This window comes from Panthera tigris, chromosome C1, assembly GCF_018350195.1.
Source record: "Panthera tigris isolate Pti1 chromosome C1, P.tigris_Pti1_mat1.1, whole genome shotgun sequence".
Classification (NCBI taxonomy): domain Eukaryota; kingdom Metazoa; phylum Chordata; class Mammalia; order Carnivora; family Felidae; genus Panthera; species Panthera tigris.
In genome coordinates, this window is record NC_056667.1 from 163,901,717 (window position 1) to 163,922,076 (window position 20,360).

Here is a 20,360-nt window from a genome sequence, read left to right on the forward strand (position 1 = left end):
CAACCCGCTCGTCCATTCCCTCTTCGCGCCTAGTTGCCCACGCCCCCTTCCGAACTTGCCCCTCCCCCACAGGCCGGTGGCGCGCGGAAAGCGCGTCACGTGATGACTAGCCCCGCCTCTTCCTCTCGGTCCCATATTGAACTCGAGTTGGAAGAGGCGAGTCCGGTCTCAAAATGGAGGTAAAACCGCCGCCCGGTCGCCCCCAGCCCGACTCCGGCCGTCGCCGCCGCCGCCGGGGGGAGGAGGTATTAGGGGGAGAGCGGGGGGTTGACGGGTAGTGGCCGGCGTGGGGGGCCTAGCTCGGTGGGAGCGGGGAGGCCGGGTGGACCGTGTCGACCGTCCCGCGCTCTGCGTTGAGACGGGCGGTGGGAGGGGGAGGGGAGCGGGCCTCGGAGGCCTTCTGGGGGCCCTTCGCTCCCCTTGCCTTCTCCTTCGGCTGCACAGGTGGCCCCTCGGAGGCGTTGCGTGGCTGGGGAGATCTCGGGAGAGGAGCTGGCCGGCAGGCCGCGCGGCCTCGGATCCAAGGCCGAGGGCGGCATGGCGGGCCTCGGCGGGAGCGGTTGGGAGGAGGCGGTGGGGGAGGGGAGGGGACGAGCAGTCACATCCGGGCGAGCGAGCAGCCGGGCGGCGGCCACATTGACATTGATCCGCTGCCGCGTTACGAAATGGCGCATTGGGCCGCAATGGCCGCCGCCTCGCTCCGCCGCCGGGAAAGAGCGCGGGATTGGAAGGAAGCGGGAGGAGGCGGCCCGGCAGAAAATGCCACAAACGTTCTTGGGTCTTGGGGCCTAGTGCTTTCGCTGAAGTTCTGCCCGCGCGTTTCTCGTCCTTTCAGATCTTTTTAAGGCGACGAGAATTTAATTCTCCTGTTTTTTTCTTCGCAGCACCCAGTTGACAATAATGAAATTTTTAAAAAGTTTGCTGCTTTAGAATACTTCCTGATTTACTATTCTTGCTAAAGTACTTAGAATTATACGTATTTTCGCGCCTTGTGGGTTGGCTGTAATGGTTTCTTTGATTTTTGTTGTTGAGGACTGCAACCACAGTTGAATTTTTCCTGTGTTTGAGATAATTTTATGCGGTTTTAAGTTTTTTTTTGGTCATCTTTGTGTTTTGTCGATTAAATGCTGTTAACCAAGATTTGAAAAGATTACGTGAATGGTGCTTTAGGCTATTAATCATTTAACATTTTTTTCTAGCATGTGACAGTCTTTTCATATTAAATGCCTTAACATCTCTACTTTGGAAGACACACGAAGACATTAGAATGTAAATGTGAGCCCCTTTATTTAAGGACTTTGGATGAATTAATTTTAATGCATGCATTAAATGGCAGTTCATGTAACTTTATTAAGGAACCAGTTAAATTGCAAAACAATTCAGTCCATATCACATCTTAATTTTTTTAAATCTCATTTTGTTTTGTTGTGCTCCATTCTTGTCGAACATTACATACTATATTTAATGTAACTTGTCCTTTTTGTGATCCTATGTTTTTGAAATTTTTGCCATGTGATACAAGTGCAAATACAGATTGGTTATAGAAAGCGATCAAGATAAATGGTGGGTTTCTTTTTGTAATTTTTGGAGGAAGAATGCTGGTTTAGCCTGGTATTGAGGAATACCTGTTTTAACATCTTGATTTTCTTGAAATTGATGAATTTTTAAAAGTTTACCACTAAGAACCTTTAAGTTTTTCTTCACGGTTTTGTGGTTTAAAATTAAATGCTTGAAACGTAGACTGAGGAGGGAAGACATGAAAATAAATGGCATGGATGGAATACTGCTTCTACAACACATTGGTTTCTTAAAGAATAGTTTGCCAGTAGCAACTTCTAAACTCTGTCCCCAGATACTTTTAGTTGAAGTCTAAAGTTAAGGGACTTTTGATTCTGAAGTTTTCTTGGACTTCAATGTAGTTGAAGTGATGTTGGCATTTGAAAGACTGACTACAGAATTTTTTGGTGTTGGTACCTTTAATCAGTTGATGCGTGATCTTACTCCAATTTTTAATTGGACAAAGTGTTAATGGTACAGGAATTTGATGTGAGTTTATCATTTGTAGCAGATTAAAGCTTTGTGCACCTTAGCAATTCATCCGCTCAAAAAAATAATTAACATGTATTTGTTTTCTCAGGGCCATGATCCAAAGGAACCAGAGCAGTTGAGAAAACTGTTTATTGGTGGTTTGAGCTTTGAAACTACAGATGATAGTTTAAGAGAACATTTTGAAAAATGGGGCACACTTACAGATTGTGTGGTAAGTTAACTAAAAGAGCAAAAAAAGGTTGTTAAGGGGTGTGGGACCTGTACAGATGTATTTCAGTACTTTAAAACTTCTGTTTTATAGGTGATGAGAGACCCCCAAACAAAACGTTCCAGGGGTTTTGGTTTTGTGACTTACTCTTGTGTGGAGGAGGTGGATGCAGCAATGTGTGCTCGACCACACAAGGTTGATGGGCGTGTAGTGGAACCAAAGAGAGCTGTTTCTAGAGAGGTATTTTGATATTATGCTGCATAATGTGCGGAATTGTTGAAGAATTTGAATTTGGTTTTTGACATGTATTTTTTATACGTAGGATTCTGTAAAGCCTGGTGCCCATCTAACTGTGAAGAAAATTTTTGTCGGTGGTATTAAAGAAGATACAGAAGAATATAATTTGAGAGACTACTTTGAAAAATATGGCAAGATTGAAACCATAGAAGTTATGGAGGACAGGCAGAGTGGAAAAAAGAGAGGATTTGCTTTTGTAACTTTTGATGATCATGATACAGTTGATAAAATTGTTGGTAAGTAGGAATTTATTGGAGCTTGAATGAGAAAACAGAAAAGGTTCCTTTGTGCTATGCTAGATTTGCCAGACTGCTTATCATTTTGTATTGTGTTTCATAGCATATAAAGCATATGGTTCAGTTTTCATAAATGACTACACCTGTGTAACCAGCATCCGGATCAAGAAATAAACCTTATTTATTGTTCCAGAACACTCCCTCATTCCCATTCAGTCACTACCTTCTTGATGATATTTTAATGAGTTTTTAAAAGGCTATCATTTATATGTGCTTTTCCAAACATCAAATAACTTCTGTTTGTTTGTTTGATTAAAAAAAAATTTAGTTCAGAAATACCACACTATTAATGGGCATAATTGTGAAGTGAAAAAGGCCCTTTCTAAACAAGAAATGCAGTCTGCTGGATCTCAAAGAGGTGAGTAGAACAATGTATATATACACAATAGAAGTGAGTGGTGTTTGTAAGGTTTTTAAAGATCTTCCTTGCCCGTGTTAAAGGTCGTGGAGGTGGATCTGGCAACTTTATGGGTCGTGGAGGAAACTTTGGAGGTGGTGGTAACTTTGGCCGCGGTGGAAACTTTGGTGGAAGAGGTAAGATAGTTATCTTGTAATGTGTTTATCTAAAATTCATTGCTAAGTTGAGTATTTATTTTTAATTCATAACCTTTTCCTCAGGAGGCTATGGTGGTGGAGGTGGTGGCAGCAGAGGTAGTTATGGAGGAGGTGATGGTGGATATAATGGATTTGGAGGTGATGGTAAGTTTTTAACTGTTTGATGTTTTGACTTTATGTACTTTATTGGTAGTTAAGCATTTGTTTATATTGTGGATTTTAGTGAAAACTTCCATGGCTTATTACAAAGTGTGATTTTTTTTTAACTAATGACATGAAAGACCAGGATAATGTTTATTGTACTAGCAGTGGAGCCAGACTGTGTCAGTGGATACTGTTCACTATTTTCTTCAGTGAACTTTAACTTCAAAAAAGTAGAACAATTTTTTTTTTAGTATGAAAAGATATTTAAGCTTTCATCTTAATTCTCAGTAGCCCAGGTTTCTGATGCTGTGTTAATGAGGTATTACCAGCCTTTAGAGTGTTAAGTCATTGGTTTATTTTTCAGTTGGTTGGTGGTGATACAAATATAGTTCAATAATTTGACTATATTTGTAGGGTTTTTGTGACTTTTTTTTTTTTTTTTTTTAGGTGGCAACTATGGTGGTGGTCCTGGTTATAGTAGCAGAGGAGGCTATGGTGGAGGTGGACCAGGATATGGAAACCAAGGAGGTGGATATGGTGGCGGTGGTGGAGGATATGATGGTTACAATGAAGGAGGAAATTTTGGAGGTGGTAAGCTTTTACTTGTTTTAAATATTCCATATCATTTATAGGTCGTTACAGATGTTTTAAAAAATGTTAAAATGTAGCATTTAGTCAAATCATAATATTAGAAAATAATACTCAAATGATGGGTGATGAAACCTAATTTTTTTGCTGGCTACTTAGCAAATTGGTAAAATGTGTTCAACTGTTATGTAATCAAAATGGACATATTTTTAGTAATTGTTGCCAGAATTAACTTAATTCTAGGCACTTTAAAATTGGACAAATGGGAACTTCAAATTAAATGCAGACACGTTGAAAAATCAGTTGTCATCTGGGGTTTAGGTGACAGGAGTATTTTGAATTTTGATGTCAGGTACATTTCAGATAATCCAGTTTCATCATTATTCCATGATACTGTAGATGAAGAGCTTTGTTACGAATACATTGAGTTTTGTTGGGATGTTAATGTGTCAACAACAGAAGGTTTTTAAGTTTTTGTCATTTTAAATTATTTAATTTTTAAGTAAGCTCTGTGCCCAGTGTGGGGCTTGGACTCAAAACCCCAAGATCAAGGGTTGCATGCTCTACCCACTGGGCCAGCTAGGTGCCCCTTGAAGATTTTTTTTTTTTTTTTTTTAACTTTAGAGAGTGGGGGAGTGGCAGAGAGCAAGGGAGAGAATCTCCATGCTGAAAGCGTAGAACCCATGTGGGGCTCTGTCTCAGGACCATAAGATCATGGCCTGAGCTGAGATCAAGAGTCAGACACTTACCTGATTGAGCCACCCTTCTTTTTTGAGTAGCTCATTTAGAGTATGTTTTTTGTCATTGATATAAAAGTTGTACTACATTAGAATTAGAGTGAATCAAGCACATTTCTGATGGTGTTAGTAGTATGAAGGCAAGAAAATGAACTGGGGCATAACATCTGAGGCGGACATAGGAGCTCTTCTGGACCATCTTCACTCTGATGCCTCCTCTCCTACTTATGCCTGAGGTCTGCTAGTGGGCCTCTGTTGGTAGAGTTGGTAGCTCTATAAACTGCAAATGGGTTGCATTTTAAGTGTTCCCAAGTGTGCTGTCACAAGAATGGGTACATATGTTAAAAGAGGAAAATAATTGTATAGGTCAACCACAAACAAAACTTTTGTGATTTCAGGTAACTATGGTGGTGGTGGGAACTATAATGATTTTGGAAATTATAGTGGACAACAGCAATCAAATTATGGACCCATGAAGGGGGGCAGTTTTGGTGGAAGAAGCTCGGGCAGTCCCTATGGTGGTAAGTACTGTTTTTATTTTTCTGGTTAAGTTTTCCATAGACTTCTTAATTTAAAAACATACACAGATTTTTAAAACAAAACAACTTGTGTATTTCTAGGTGGTTATGGATCTGGTGGTGGAAGTGGTGGATATGGTAGCAGAAGGTTCTAAAAATTTTCAGAAGAAAAGGGTAGGTATCTTTAAATTTTTATCATGATGATAAAGAATATGTGGAACTGTTCACTGAGTGTAATAATTTTTTTATCCTGTATTATTCAACAGGCTACAGTTCTTAGCAGGAGAGAGAGCGAGGAGTTGTCAGGAAAGCTGCAGGTTACTTTGAGACAGTCGTCCCAAATGCATTAGAGGAACTGTAAAAATCTGCCACAGAAGGAACGATGATCCATAGTCAGAAAAGTTACTGCAGCTTAAACAGGAAACCCTTCTTGTTCAGGACTGTCATAGCCACAGTTTGCAAAAAGTGCAGCTATTGATTAATGCAATGTAGTGTCAATTAGATGTACATTCCTGAGGTCTTTTATCTGTTGTAGCTTTGTCTTTTTCTTTTTCTTTTCATTACATCAGGTATATTGCCCTGTAAATTGTGGTAGTGGTACCAGGAATAAAAAATTAAGGAATTTTTAACTTTTCAATATTTGTGTAGTTCAGTTTTTCTACATTTTAGTACAGAAACTTTAACAAAATGCAGTTTTGAAGGTGTTTCCTTGTGAGTTAACAAGTAAAGAAGATCATTGTTAATTACTATTTTGTATGAATTTTGCTAAAGTTAACTGTAAAGAAACACCTGCTGACTTGCAGTTTAAGGGGAATCTATTCTCCGCATTTCCAAACCATGAAATGAATGGGCTCTGACATGTGGAGAGAATAGATATTTGTATGTTTGCAATGTGTGTTTTAGATAAATAGAATTGGGTATTTAAATTAGCATATTTGTGAATTTAATAGCATTAAGATTTACCTTCAAATGAAAAATCTCAAAATTCCTATTTGGTTTTTGTGCATTTTATTTCAAAATGTAATCATATGATTTTAGTGTGTTAGCTTTGCTGAGAGTCCTAGCTGTGTTTAGAACATCTCCATTCTACATTCACCATGGTCACATGTGAACTGCCATAGTTTTATTTGGGTGTAAAGAATGTCTACTGCCCTCTGTTTAAATTCTGGAAAGGGGTAGTGGATGTTTTCCCTTTCCCTTAAAAACCATTCTTAAAAACTTTTCAAAATAACAGGACCACTAAGCCTGCTGTATCTGAGCAAATTAGTGGCTACTCTTCCTTTCCCTTTTTAAAGCACAAGAGGCCCATAAGTCTTCAGTTATTTTCCTTGGTTTAATATATATCTATTTTTTTGATACAAGCTTTCAGAAGCAAGAGAATAAAAATCATGCATTGTTGAACCCTTAACTGGCTGGCATGCTTTCCTGTGTGTACCCTCTGTATTCTGCTGGATAAAACCAAGGACAGTCTAGATAAAATCATCCCAAATGACTTCCTACAGTAGAAGTGTAGCATAGTTGCTTAGTACAAGCTTCTCACTTCCCAGAGACCCAAATTCAAATTTGAATAGTGTGAGTTTTTGCTCACTTAAAAATCCAGAAGAACACACTGTTATTCCATATGTATGTTTGAACATCTAAATCATGTTGGTATGAGTTAACAGTTTGGTTTGGAAGACCCTGGTTGAGAAGAGTTTTAGATAAGGTCGTAAATATAAAAACCAATGTCTACTGTTGTGCGCCAGCTAGTGCTTACAATTTCATTCGAGCCCTGAGTATGTGCTCTGCTGTTACTCTTTCTTTGGCAGTTGAACGTTGAATTCGAGATTATTTTTGTTTTCAGAAGTACTAAGCAAAACAAGCAATAAAAAGGGGAATGGGGCGTGCTAGTGTTTGAATATGCTCTCTTGTTGCTCTAATTCTGTGCCTCTGTGCATTATTAATATTTGGATGCATGCAATGCCAGCATGGAACTCGGTCTTCACAGATACTGCAGTTTTCCAGAAAACACTCACAAACCAATAAATGTAACAGACAACATTCCATTTGTTAACGGACATATGTGAATAAGCAGCGTAGAAAATAGGCTAATATTAGAAAATGGTTAAGTCTTTAACAACTTCAAATGTGGTTATATAAATGGACACTGTCAATGTTCATAATTTAAACCTGGGTACCTGGTCAAAGTAATGCTTGGGAAACATTTTATTAAAATTGAGCTAAATTGTCTCAAGTTCTTTTATTCATATAATAAAGGTTGAAGGAATGGGGGAGATTGACATTTCCTGTTTCTATGTTTGTGAAAATGTTTGACACAACCTTGACAGTATCCTTTAATGGCATATGAGGTTAATTGTACTGTTAACAAACTTTCTGTGTTCTGGAACTAGTTTAATAGTGAAAATATTTTCAGTAAGTTGATGTTTGCAACCTATAAGCAGGTGAAATCTGTGTATGTGACCTGTTTATAAGTTGTATTAGCTTAGTTCTTGTGAACAGTGTGGAAAAGTAAGCCATGAGGAGAGCGATTTAACCAGCTTTAAAGGACCTAAGATGTGCATTTTAAGCACAGTGTGGATCAAAGGAGACTCACTAAGACAGGACTTCAGCAGCCTTTTGAGTATGGACAAGTCAGCATAAATAAAGAATGACAAGGCAGCAGCAAGAGCTTCAACTACAGAGAAGTGAAGGCATAAGATACTATGGTGATAGTGAGCAACTTTCCAAAAGCTAGTTAAATCTGCTTATTACAACTGAAATATCGAAGAAAGTCTAGCAGGAAGGAGCTCTTCGCCTTTTGGAACATCACAATGAGAGATAGTTGCCACAGTCACTAGGTCTAGCATTTAGACCTGCAAGGAAGGGCAATAAGCATTAGGTAAGGCTTGAATTTGAATTTTTTCACTAATTAAAGAGTAATTTTTTGTAAAGCAAGGTAAGAGTAATCTTTTTGATTTGCAGGTTGAATGAGAACCCTACTTGCCTAAATGAGGAATGTCTTTCCTACCATCTTATATACGAAGGTTTCTGGCTGGGTAAGGTTTGTAGCTCACAGTAAAAGCTCATGACACCATTTGTTTCCCTACAAACTTATATGACATATTTTGAAACTATTAGGTACATTGGCAAAATTACTCAGCTGAATACTTTATTTCAGAACCAGGTCCAACATTTTAGAACCACATCCAACACATTTTAAACAGTTTCAGGCCCTGCAACAGCCATGAATATTTATCTTGAGTCAGATGTGGCCCCATATATACAATTCATTGTTGGTGTGTTTAGGGTAAAGTTGGTTTTTGATGAGTAACCTTAAATTTTGTGAAGTTTTTGTAATAAGCATGACACTTGGAACAGAAGCATTAAGCTGCTAATCCTTATTCCATGAAAAACACCTTAGAATGAACTTTCAAAATTGTCAGGTGATAGAAGAATGGTCTTCATTCAAGTGGCCTCATAAAGTTCTCTTGCATATAAATCCAGGGAATTACTTGAACTAATAGGATACATTTTGGTTCTTTTGTGTTTTAATCAGTTAACCAGAAGTAGTGGGGGACCTAATTATGCTAATACTCCCTTAAAAGATTTCCCAAAGAGTAATTAAAATATTAATTACTATTTAAATCAGTTGCTGATCATTCATAAGGGCTATTATCACTGTCCCAAAGGGCTTATTAAAAATTTGAGAATTTGAGGGGTGCTTGGCTGGCTCAGTTTGTATGGCATGCAACTCTTGATCATGGGGTCATGGGTGAGTTCAAGCCTCATGTTGGACTTAACTTCAGAAAATGAGATATGATGTTTATGTACTTTGAAAAAAACTTGGGGGACAGGCTTTTAAAACAGTTTCTAAATTACAAAGTTAATACATAGGTGTGGTTTTAGTTTATTCTCAGAAAATGGTTGGCTCTGTTTTCTCCAACTAAATCAGGACTAAATTTCCACACATCATAAAAATGAAGTTGAAGAAGATAATAGTCTTTTAATGATAAATTTTCTTTTAGCGTGAAGCAAATTAACCAAGATAGGTAATATTCTTTATAGTCCATCTCCTTTCTTCTGAAATAAAATGATTTTATTTAAATGTAGTTCCACTGTCATTTCTGAAAAATGTGCTCTTTAGTCATAGCACCAGTAAGCCAAATAAGGAAGTTCTAGAAGGGGGAAAATGGTTGAGCCAGGCTTTTTAACAGATTCTGTCAAACCAACTTATAGGTTATTGCTTCCCACACTACATTAAAAAAAAAAAAAATGCCTGATAGACACTCAAGTTCTAAAAAAGAAAATTTGGTACTAAAGATCATTTGTTAAGGAACTGAATGGTTGGAATAGGCTTGGTTTTAAGAGTTCTGGTATGTCACAACTTGAAACATTTCTAATTAAGGGACAGTATCGGAGTTCCAATAATTGAATGTCACAAATAGTTGAATAAGCAAGTTAATGGCAGGGGTAATGAAAGGATTGTTAGCCTATATAATACTCAAGATTACTTTTAAATTTCAATGTTTTATCCTGATTTTTAAGACTTAAGAGGTGGTCTGTAATGGATTCAAATGTTTCATTTGTAGTATTAATGAAATGTTTACAGAAAGATAACTTTTTCATTAAAATATTTTTAGAAATGTGTGTGTTGTTTTGTTGCTTTCCAGTGTTTGTGTGATTTAAACACTCTAGGTGAAAATTACATACTTTATTAATAATAAAATAATGGGAAACTTGAAATGAGCCTTTACATAGCAGTTCAAGGTTATGGATTCTATTCAGTGGGAAACATACATGACACTGGAAATGGGGACAGAAAATGAACTGAAAGCCTGTTGCTTAAGGATTTAAGTCTTGAATACCAGTGTATGAGATGCTTGGGTGGTAAGTGAGGAATCTGAACTTAAAAAACGCAGTTAAGGATACTTAAATGACTGAAAAGATAGGAAAGAGGAAGGGGTTTCAGCTGTTGGATGAATTGGGTTTCAGTGGATTGGTTGAGTATTCTGTGGTGTGAGGGTGGACTGGGAGAAAACGAAATTCAGCCAGACTGAAATACTGCATTTTTATCCAAATAAAGGTGGTAATAGTCCTCTGTAAAAGCAAGAACTTTGTTGGGTAGAGTTTTAAGAATTGTGACTTTTAGGGAAACTTTGTAGCACAAATATTTGCATTCTTAGCATTAGTAGCTATTAAGAACATGTTGAATAGGAGTTGTAGCCATGTAAGGAATTCTAGCTGTTAGGATTGCAACGCATTTTGCTTGGGTTTGGTTTCAACACTGGTTTCGTGGTATGTGCAGTGGTCTTACTCTGCAGCAGTAAGTACCTTATAATTCCAGTAGAACACTTTATATAAAGACTGGTAATGGCAAGGGTGCATTGAACTGCATTCTAGAGGTTAAGTGGGTACTATGCTGAAAGCTAGGAAATAGGAATTTGCCCAGGATACTCAACTTCTAAGATTTATTGGTAAGTGTTAAATACAACGGTATTGGCAGCTTTAAAATACTTGGAAATAGGAAATGGTTAGGTTTTACCATATCCATGTATATAGCCATAATATGTTAAAAGGGCCTATAATGACAAAAGATGAATTCTATCAAATGTTAACTAGTTTGGAAGTTAAAATACAGGTAATCTTCACTTTAAAATACACTGTTAGTCCTTACATTGTTGATAGAAATGTTGAGTAAACTATAGGTACTTATTGAAAAGAACTCTGATAGGTGGTCTATTTGGATTTAATCTTTTGTCTCCTCTTTAATAGGTATTAGAATAATGCAATTAGATTTCTGTTTATATCAAGTTTAAGTCAGTACAATATTTAAATACAGAACTTAAGCTGTTTTGTGAGCTTGGGAAAGTTACTTGGGGTTTCTTTATGCATGCTACCCATTGGCAGTTTGATGTCAACACAGACCCTAGGAATCTTGGTTTCATATACACTAAGTACGTAGAGTTAAACATTACATTGAAAATAGTAATCAAAGTTTTATTTAATAATACATGCTTTAAGTATCAAATGAGGCTAGGAGGGTCTGACTTCTGACTTTGAAGTTATGTATGAATGGCATTTAGAAATAACAGTAACCTGATAATGTTTAACTGACAGTTTACTGTTAATGGTATTGTGGATTGTCGTCTGTAGTGTTGAAGGAAATACTAAATTCATTAACTGTTAGTGAAAAGAAGTAACTTTCTCCATGAAAACTCAAACTTAAATTCTATCCAGATTAGGAGCTGTTTTTACCTAATAACTTGTGTAAAGCGGAGATGATACCCACCCTCTTTCTCATTGAGTCTGGAGGTTGAATCTGATGTTGGGTTTAAAGAACTTAAGCTAGCATCTGGTCCACGGTCTCTAAAGATATTTGGGGTAATTATGGGTGCTTTCTTACTATCCTGAAGAATACTTAATATTTTAACGGTTACAATAAAGTTAATTATGCCAATGTCTTACAAGTTTTTCTCTCCACACAGTTTTTGTGGCCTTTAAATATTTCTCAGTTCTCTTGGGGTGTGGTGCCTTGGGTGGCTCAGTCGGTTAAGTGTCCAACTCTTGGTTTTGGCTCCGGTCATGACTCCATTTCGTGAGTTCGAGCCCTGCATCAGGGTCCATCCTGACAGTGCAGAGCGTGCTTGGGATTCAGTCTCCCTCCTCCCTCTCTATGCCCCTTTCCCACTCATCGCTGTTTCTGCCTCTAAACCTTAACAAAAAAACAAAACTATTTTAAAGAAATTTTTCCAGTTCTCAAAAAATATAAAAAGCAACTGAAAACAACCTGTTCCTGATAAGTGTCTGTAAAATAGGAATGGCAATTACTTTGTGTATGTTCTGAGGCTTAAAAACAAGTATGGGTAGGGTAAGTGTAAGTTAATGTGAGTAGCCACTCCTTCCCTAAACATGGGCTTGAGAAATCTCAGCAAGAAAATGTTTCTTTACGTAATAAATGCAGTACCGTTCAGTTAAGATTCCTAAGAATGCTTGCTATAAATCAATGTAAAAGGCATAGATACACTTTTTTTTTTGAAAAAATGTTTAAGGTTCAGTTTTCAGAGTGGGAGCGGGGCGAGGGGCTAAGAGGGAGCTAGAAGATCTGAAGCAGGTTTTAGGCTCCCTATCAGCAACAGCCTGATGTGGGGCCTGAACCCACAAACCTTGAGATCATGATATAAGCTGAAATTTGGATGCTTAATTGAGCCACCCAGGTATCCTGCATAGGTACACATTTTAAAACTAGGAACTTGGGTTTAGTGTTTGAATAATTGGATAGCCAAAATTAAACTGAGGACAGTATAAAGCTCAAACTCAAGTCTAGATCAAAAGATGAAAACTTGGCTTTATTTTTTGTCATAAGTAGGTTTTGTTATATTTAAACATTAAGTTTTGCACAATGCCGTATTTTTAAAAATTGCAAGAGAGTGGGGGAGGGGCAGAGAATCCAAAGCAGGCTCCACTCAGCAGAGCCTGACTTGGGCAGGAGGAGTGTATCACAACTGAGATCATGACCTGAGTTGGACACTTAACCTGAGTCACTCAGATGCCTATTTATTGTTTTCAGAGAACTAGAGAGAATGTTTTGTACTTACAAGTTATTTTTTCAGATCCTGTAAAAAAAAAAAAAAGTCACCACAGTGAACTCAACTGTTATCAGGCTAGAAGTCTGTTCCAGTCTGCCCAGCAGTGCTTCTCACCCCTTGTAGGTGCGCCAATCCCAGGTGTTCAGGTGGGGCTGCAGGTAATGGATTCATGCCACATACCCCCATAATGCCTAAGGGTGGAGCACTTCAGTCTTTTGTCTTGAGGTTGGAAAAATGTCTCATCACCACCAGTTACAGAAGACATTCTTGACTGTGCCAGAGAGGCCAGCAGCAGAATCTGAATGCCTGCTACATTCACTAGTCTCTGAAGTCGTGTTCAACCCCAAGCTGAGCTTTGTCATTCAGGCCAGGTTTTCTTACTGGCTAATTTCACTTTAGTTTCTTTCACTAGCAACTAAAAGGCATCCCAATACAAGGCTAAGGAAAATGGAAAATATGCTTGTTGAGTGCTTAGTGAGCTAGGCACAACACTTTTTGCATAGTAACTCAATACTTCCTCTACAGATGAGGAAATGAGCCTGAGTGTCTTCAGTTATTGGAGGTCATTTAGCAAAATGGCAGCAGAAAGCCCAGCGCCTCTAGGGCCTGTGGGCCTCTGCATTGTAGTACTTATTCTAAATGTGTTTTAATCCTCAAGATGAATCTCCCATTACCCCACTTTTTTTTTTTTAAGCTTGCTTTTGAGAGCATGAGTGGACAGAGGAGAGGGACCAAGCAAGTTCCATACTGCCAGGAGAGTGCGACAGTGGGCTTGAACTCGTGAGCCATGAAATCATGACCTGAGCCAAAAATCAAGAGATGCTTGACTGAGCCACCCAGATGCCCCTCAGTTCTTAAAGATATTACAAGTCCTTGACTCCCATCTTCACCCAACATCTATCAGAAAGTTCTTTTAGTTCTACCTTTGAAACCTGCAGAATCCAGTGCCTTCTCACTGTTCCTACTATCCCCACCCTAGACCAAAACACTATCCCATCTATTTCAGAACTTTCCCAGTGGTCTTCCTGCTCCCACCTTAACCTTCTAGACTATCTTCGATACACAGGCTAAGGAAACTTAAAAATCAGATGTTACTCCTTAACACCTATGGTTCCCCACTTTCCTAGGGAAAAGCCAAAGTCCTCATGAAGGTGTAACAAGGTTCTATGCCGTATTCCACTTCTACCTGCTTTGCTTCTCCCTCCATTTTCAGCTGTATACTTTTTTTGAGCAGCAGTCAAAAGTCTATTAGAATATAAGATGAGAAAGCAAGAATATAAGGAAGCTCTCTTTACAGAGGGGACATTTGAAAGTGAATGCTGGTCAGCCGTATAGTCCTTGTTTCTAGAGTTCAGAGCCTTTGAACATCCTGTATCATGGCTGTTATACTCTTTAGTTAATAGAATGGGTCACCTTCAAACCTTGCCATCTCAATAGGCTTTTACTGTTTGCAACCCTATTTTTTTTTTAAACTTATTTTGAGAGGGAGGGGCAGAGAAAGAGAATCCCAAGCAGGCTCTGCACTGTCAGCACAGAGCCCAAAGAGGGGCTTGAACTCCTGAACTGCAACATCATGAGCCGAGCTGAAATCAAGAGTTGGACGCTTAACTGAGCCACCCAGGAGTCCCTGCAACCCTAGTTTAAATTGCAATGTTTCCTTTCTACTGGTCTTCCCAATCCCGGTGTGTGTGGGTTTGCTGTCTTCCTTCAGTTCCGGGAGTACTGGGATTTTCATGTCCTGTTCTTCAAAAAATACCTAGTACATGGTAGGCATACATGTATTGATGTAAGTAAACTGAATGTTTCCATGTCCACATATTTTCCTTGGTTGAGCTGTGTTTGCTATTGAAGAGATAAAACATCTTCTGGATATACTTTCTTTAGGTCTCTGGGACCAGAAGTTCAGTATAAAATGCTTTTCATATTTATAATGAATGGAAATGTTCTGAATGTTAAGAATGTTTCTAAATATGTTAAGTGTGTTATGGAAAATACTGTGAATAAACGCAAATGAATTCCAAAGATAATTTAACAGTCATAATACTCCTTTATTAGTACCAGCTTTTCAACTAAATTGGTTTTTGCCATAGCTAAACAATTTAATATAAAAAAAATGCCTTTTTTTGTTCATACAGTATTTATAAAAAAGTACATAGTGGTTAGTTTTGCAATTTGCTTTTAGCCAGATGTATCATATAAATCTATGAATGTAACAAATGAGATAAGAACAGTATAAATAAGTTTTTGTAGTATTTACACTTATACAGGAACTAGCCCAAATGGTGTTCTAAGAAATTAAGTTCGCAGTTAAAGTGAAACTACTGATTCAGCATACTGATGACTTACTTTAATGCTTTTTTAAAGTTTATATTATTTCCTATACTAGGTTTTTACTATAATTTTGCATAGAATTACTTATAAAGTATGTTTTTGCATTTCACATCACAGTAGGAGCTTTTAGTATAACAGTACAAAAAAAAAAAAAAAAACCCACTAGCTCAGAAAAGGTCAGATCCTTCCAAATCTAGTTTTTCTTCACATCTGGCTTCTTACTCTTGGGCACAAGGAACACATTGCCATCTCTTGTTTGCTGCAGGGAGTATTCACTAGGAGAGTAAGGTTTTCCATCTTCATCACGTAACATGCTGAAGACTTCAAGATACAGGGTGCTAAGCTGTTTTTTCAGTAGATGCAGGCTTTTGTCATTCTCGCCCTTTTCTCTGAGCAATTTTTCTTTTTCATCTTTCAAATGATCCAAATCTTGTTCCAGTTCCACTATATTTTCCAGTTTTCTTTTTCTGCAGTTCTGAGCAGCCACTTTATTCTTACCCCGCCTGCGTATATCTCGAATTAATGCCAGTTGAGCTTCGTTGAATTGTTCCTTGGACATCATCTCATTGAAGTCATCAACAGGGAGGTTAATGATCTTTTCAACAGGGAATGGGATGTGGAGAGCTTTGGCCCTTAACTCATCTCTTGTGAGATGAGCCTCCAAGCGGCTTGAATGTTTGTCTTTTGTGAATGGGGTTTTTCGATGACCGGGACTTACAGGCAATTCTTTCTTGGGCGTGTTTTCACACTGGGCATCACGCACTGGAGCACTGTGCCCTGGGGATGGTGACAGAGGTCGGACTGTATCTCCAGAAGACTGTACGGGTTGTGTTTTAGGACCATTCTGTTTGACACTCCCAGGGGCACTATCTATCTCTTCCATTTCAGAATCACTGAAGCCAAGCGGTGTGTCTCCATAGACAGAAGACTCCACTGAGTGTTCTGGTGATGCCAGGCCAGGACTCGTGTTCAGCGAAATGCCAGAGTCAGAGTCATTGAATTCTGTGCTTTCAGGGTGGTTTTGGTTGAAGGCTTTACAAAGTGATAGATCAGAAACATCAATGGGCCCATTAAGAAGTTCAGAGAGTGACTGGCTTAAAGTAGCCGAGGAGGGCATGCTATTGCTGCTACTGGGTTCTGCTATGAAAGCAGAATAAAATTCATCACCAAAATCAGTGTTTATTGTGGCATCTGAATTTAATGAGTTCACGGTCAACTGGCTGGAATCTTCTGTGGAGAGGATGCTGCTGAAGGAATCCTCAAAAGCACTGAGAAAATGTGGACTGCAGTTACCTACTTCCTTTTCCAGTGAGGGCATCGATGAGTAGAAATGATAATTGTTGTCAATTTCTGTCATTTTGGTTTCTGGACTTGGGACCGTGCTAGTCTCAACCAACTTGTCATTTTGAATATTAAGACACTGCACAGAAAAGAAATTTTTACCAAATGTAAGTCAAGTTAAGTATTTTTAATAGCTGATAATCTGTATCTGATGGCACATATTTTTACTTATTTTGAAAGATTTTATTTTTAAGTGATCTCTACACCCAATGTGGGGCTTGGACTCAAAACCCTGAGGTCAAGAGTCACACACTCCAGCTCCACAGACTGAGCCAGCCAGGTGCCCCTGAATGCAAATGTTTTTAATAGCTGATAATCTATATTTGATGGTAAACTCTCTCCCCACCCTCATTCTTCCCAAGGTCTTCTATAATTCAGGTAATTCCTATTTCTAACAAATATTTATGTCTAAGCATATGTATTATTTTCACAGTTCTTAGATCAGACTTCAGGTTTACAACTTGATCTTTCCTCAAGACATCCAGGTCCATTTAATTAACAAAAGCATACTTAAGTGAGCATGGGCAGCTCTCATGACTAATTTCATTTACTTAAGTAATGTCTACATCCAATGTGGGGCTTGAACTCACGACCCTGAGGTCAAGAGTCACATGCTCTTCTGACTGAACCAGCCAGGCGCCCCTCTCGTGACTAATTTAAAAGCACCCTCCAATCCTTCCTAGAAGTAGGTGGCATATAAAGAGTAAGTGGAATAAATAATTTAAAGGCACTGAATATGAAAGTGTTTTTGGCACTTACTGTTATTAGATCTTAGTTACCTGTAATTCTGGAATGGACAGTAGCTCCTCCCAAACTTGCTCAAAGTCCTGCTGCATATTGTCTAAATCAGCAATGACTGACTGAGTGACAAGAGTCTGAGGTGACTGAGCCTGATTAGGAGCAATGAAGACGGGGTTCTCGATTTGGCTGGGAATATCAGGAACAAGTGACTGAAACGCAGCTGAAGAAACCTAAAATTGATAAAGCATTTATCTGTGTGAGTCTGCCAGCAACAGTGGAGAAAGAAGCACATGCCGGGGCACCATCACAACACTTTAAACTGGAATTAGCCAACAGTTCTGTGGCCCCTATTTCTATATAATGAAACAAATCTTCCCCCCCCCCCCCCGACAAAATAACTCCACATTTATTCATTTACTGGCTTGTTTTAGCCTATGCATTTGAAGGTAAATTTCAAGGAAAGTGATACGCTTTTGGATTTAATTTGCATCTCCCAGTATAATAGCTAGTATAGTGCTTCAAACACAAACGAATTGTTAACTGAGCAAGTCTTGGTTTGTTACCCAGCTTGCTTTTTACTCACCCAAATTTATTTCTAAGTACCTGTATGTATCAAATGAGTTACCTGTTTTCATGGTTATGCAGATCCATGCTTCTGGCTATGCAAGGATAAGAGGATTTGGTCTTGCATGGTGTAGGGACCTTTTCTTTTTTTTTTTTTTTTTTTGAATTGTAACGTTATCTATAGGCTAAGATTTCTTTGACAAAATTTCCCCCTAAAATACTTCTTTAATGAAGGCACACTCATAGGATGTATGAGATATATATAGTTGGGGAGTTTTGCTGTTAACCAAATGTTGTACCTCATTGTCATCTACAAATGGGAATGTCTCTGCCAAAAGCTGCATGCAGTCATCGAAGTACAGAGCATCTGGTTTGGGAATGTGGGCAACCTGGATAAAAAGGAAAGACATAGAAGAAGAGAAATATTGTTCAGTGTCCTACAATGATTACAACGTTTGGTTACTCAAACGTTTCTCTTCTCCTGAAATCAGTTTAGTGTAGTATAGCACACAGAATCAAACAGACCAGACCATCTGGGTTCAAATCTTGGCTTCCCTGATTTCTTGTGTGCTCTGGGCAAGTTACTGAATCTCTGAGCTTCAACTGCCCATCTGGAAATAAAACGCTAGTACTCTTGTACTACAGTTTCTACTATGACTACTGCTGCTGCTCGCTCGATCCTTACAGGACGTTTCCACAGCTTCCAAAGCACTTTCATGTAATTTATGTCCTCTCAATCCTTACAACGACTCTGTGAGGAAAGTCAGGTTTTGAACTCAGGAAGCTGGGGCTGGGAAGTTGACTTGATATGGTCATGAAGACAGTAAAAAGGCAAATCTGGAACTCCAATGCAGATATTTTAAACTCACCGGTCAGTATCGGTTCCTTAAACCCTGCCACACACCTTCCCAAGAACTGAGAATTCTATACCTGGGAGTAGTTGGCAGATCCACTGGTTTCTGATGGGATGTGTTGGGCAGGCTGAATTGGGAGGAATTCACCTGTCTCTTCATCTAGTTGTAACTGAGCAAAGAAGGCTTTCTCTTGCTCCTTTTGGAGTTGTTCTTGTCTTTCCTTTTCAAGTTTTTTCTGTTTTTCCAGCTCATGTTCCTTCCGTCGTTGACTGAAGTCAAATACCTCTCGACTTACCCCGAGATCTATATCTTGCCTCCAAAGTATGTCAATCAAATCCATGTCCTATGTTAAAAAAAAAAAAAGGAAAGAGAGACCATGGTTAAGATGGTTTTTAAAATGGCAGAGATCCTAAAATTTATATTATGCCATTATTGATGTTGCGGGATAGGGAAATTAGAAACAATCTGAATGGGAACACAGATCCAATGTTCTGGAAGGGCACAGTTAATTCCATTCAATGAATCTATTCATTAAAAGAAAAAACAACCTAAAAACACAGGCATCCATTCTAATCACTTATTACTTGGATTATTAACGACTGGGTGATAGTAGAGGTCACTAAAGAGCAAAGTAACATGTTGCACACTACAGCTCTTGAATTAAAAGAAATCTCACACTTGTTTAGTGGAATATAGAAATTGGAGCAAACACTCCAAGCCACTGGTATTATGAGACATGGAAAACATGATCAAATATGTAGAATTTTTTCTAAACCTCAGCAAATACACAGTTTACAGAGAAAAGGGGAAAAACCCTGGTTAAATGTCAATCTAGCAGTTGTGAAATATCACCAATCTTTTGGTATTTCCTACATTGGATTACTTTCCCCCATCATTTCTTGCTACTCTAATCCCTGTGGCTCACTTATTAAAATAATTTCCTCTTGATTTGAGTTTTAGCTCCTGAGGTATGAACAAACTGGTAAAGAAAAGTCCTAGCTAATGGTAATCTTGTGACCCATGGGTGAAGCAAGAGGCTGGCCCTGGAAAAGGGGTAGTAACCACTAGTTTCACTTCTGAGAAATCACAGATAACCCTCTTAAACACACACACACACACACACACACACACACACACACACACAGGAGAAAAAAAAAAAAAAACATGGTTCCATAGAAGGATGGAAGGTACTGAAAGTTTAAGACATGGGGAGATCTTACAATGAATGAAGGAATGGTTATTTTGATCTCTATAACAAAACTAGGCCTAGGTACCATGTCCAGATTTTCCTAACCACAACTATGTCAAAAGCAATTTTTTGACTTAGAACTTTAGTTTTTGGAAAAGTCTTCACAGGTAGGAAATTTAAATCACTTTCCATTTAAGAAATCATCTATACTGAAAATAAGAAAATGAGATTGAGACTGGAAAAATCAAGACATGGGGGAAGGCAATTGGGGCCTGAAAGCCAGTAGACACTATGCACAAACATCACATGTATTTTGGTTCTGATGATGGCTGGCAGCACAGGGTTGCCCAGTGCGTCTAGACTCTACTTTCTGCCTCCAAGGA

The 20,360-nt window shown here is 38.5% G+C and overlaps 2 protein-coding genes across 6 annotated transcripts in view; one reads left to right on the top strand and one right to left on the bottom strand.

Annotated features, from left to right (window-relative positions):
• The first annotated feature begins 44 nt into the window (after positions 1–44).
• HNRNPA3 (heterogeneous nuclear ribonucleoprotein A3) lies at positions 45–10,018 on the top strand. 4 transcript variants are annotated; one of them, XM_042994758.1, is made up of 11 exons: positions 45–245; positions 2,138–2,260; positions 2,351–2,497; positions 2,580–2,790; positions 3,119–3,208; positions 3,292–3,384; positions 3,469–3,549; positions 3,997–4,140; positions 5,273–5,395; positions 5,495–5,566; positions 8,354–10,018. In XM_042994758.1, the coding sequence occupies exons 1-10, from the start codon at positions 174–176 to the stop codon at positions 5,545–5,547; spliced, it is 1,137 nt and encodes a 378-aa protein (XP_042850692.1). In that variant the 5' UTR covers positions 45–173; the 3' UTR covers positions 5,548–5,566; positions 8,354–10,018. The 4 variants fall into 4 exon arrangements, with proteins under 4 accessions (XP_042850692.1, XP_042850691.1, XP_042850693.1 ...); XM_042994757.1 differs by lacking the exon at positions 8,354–10,018 and adding an exon at positions 5,659–7,682 and having other exon boundaries at positions 51–245; XM_042994759.1 differs by lacking the exon at positions 8,354–10,018 and adding an exon at positions 5,659–7,682 and having other exon boundaries at positions 54–245; positions 3,997–4,137.
• A 4,966-nt stretch (positions 10,019–14,984) lies between these two features.
• Positions 14,985–20,360, bottom strand: part of NFE2L2 (nuclear factor, erythroid 2 like 2) — a 33,419-nt gene continuing 28,043 nt past the window's right edge. For both annotated transcript variants that reach the window (XM_042994762.1, XM_042994763.1), the window contains exons 2-5: positions 18,865–19,131; positions 18,234–18,323; positions 17,409–17,600; positions 14,985–16,708 (exon numbers count right to left, since the gene is read on the bottom strand). In XM_042994762.1, coding sequence (XP_042850696.1) covers positions 15,482–16,708; positions 17,409–17,600; positions 18,234–18,323; positions 18,865–19,131 — 1,776 coding nt within the window. In that variant the 3' untranslated portion in view covers positions 14,985–15,481. The remainder of the gene's footprint in view (positions 16,709–17,408; positions 17,601–18,233; positions 18,324–18,864; positions 19,132–20,360) is intronic.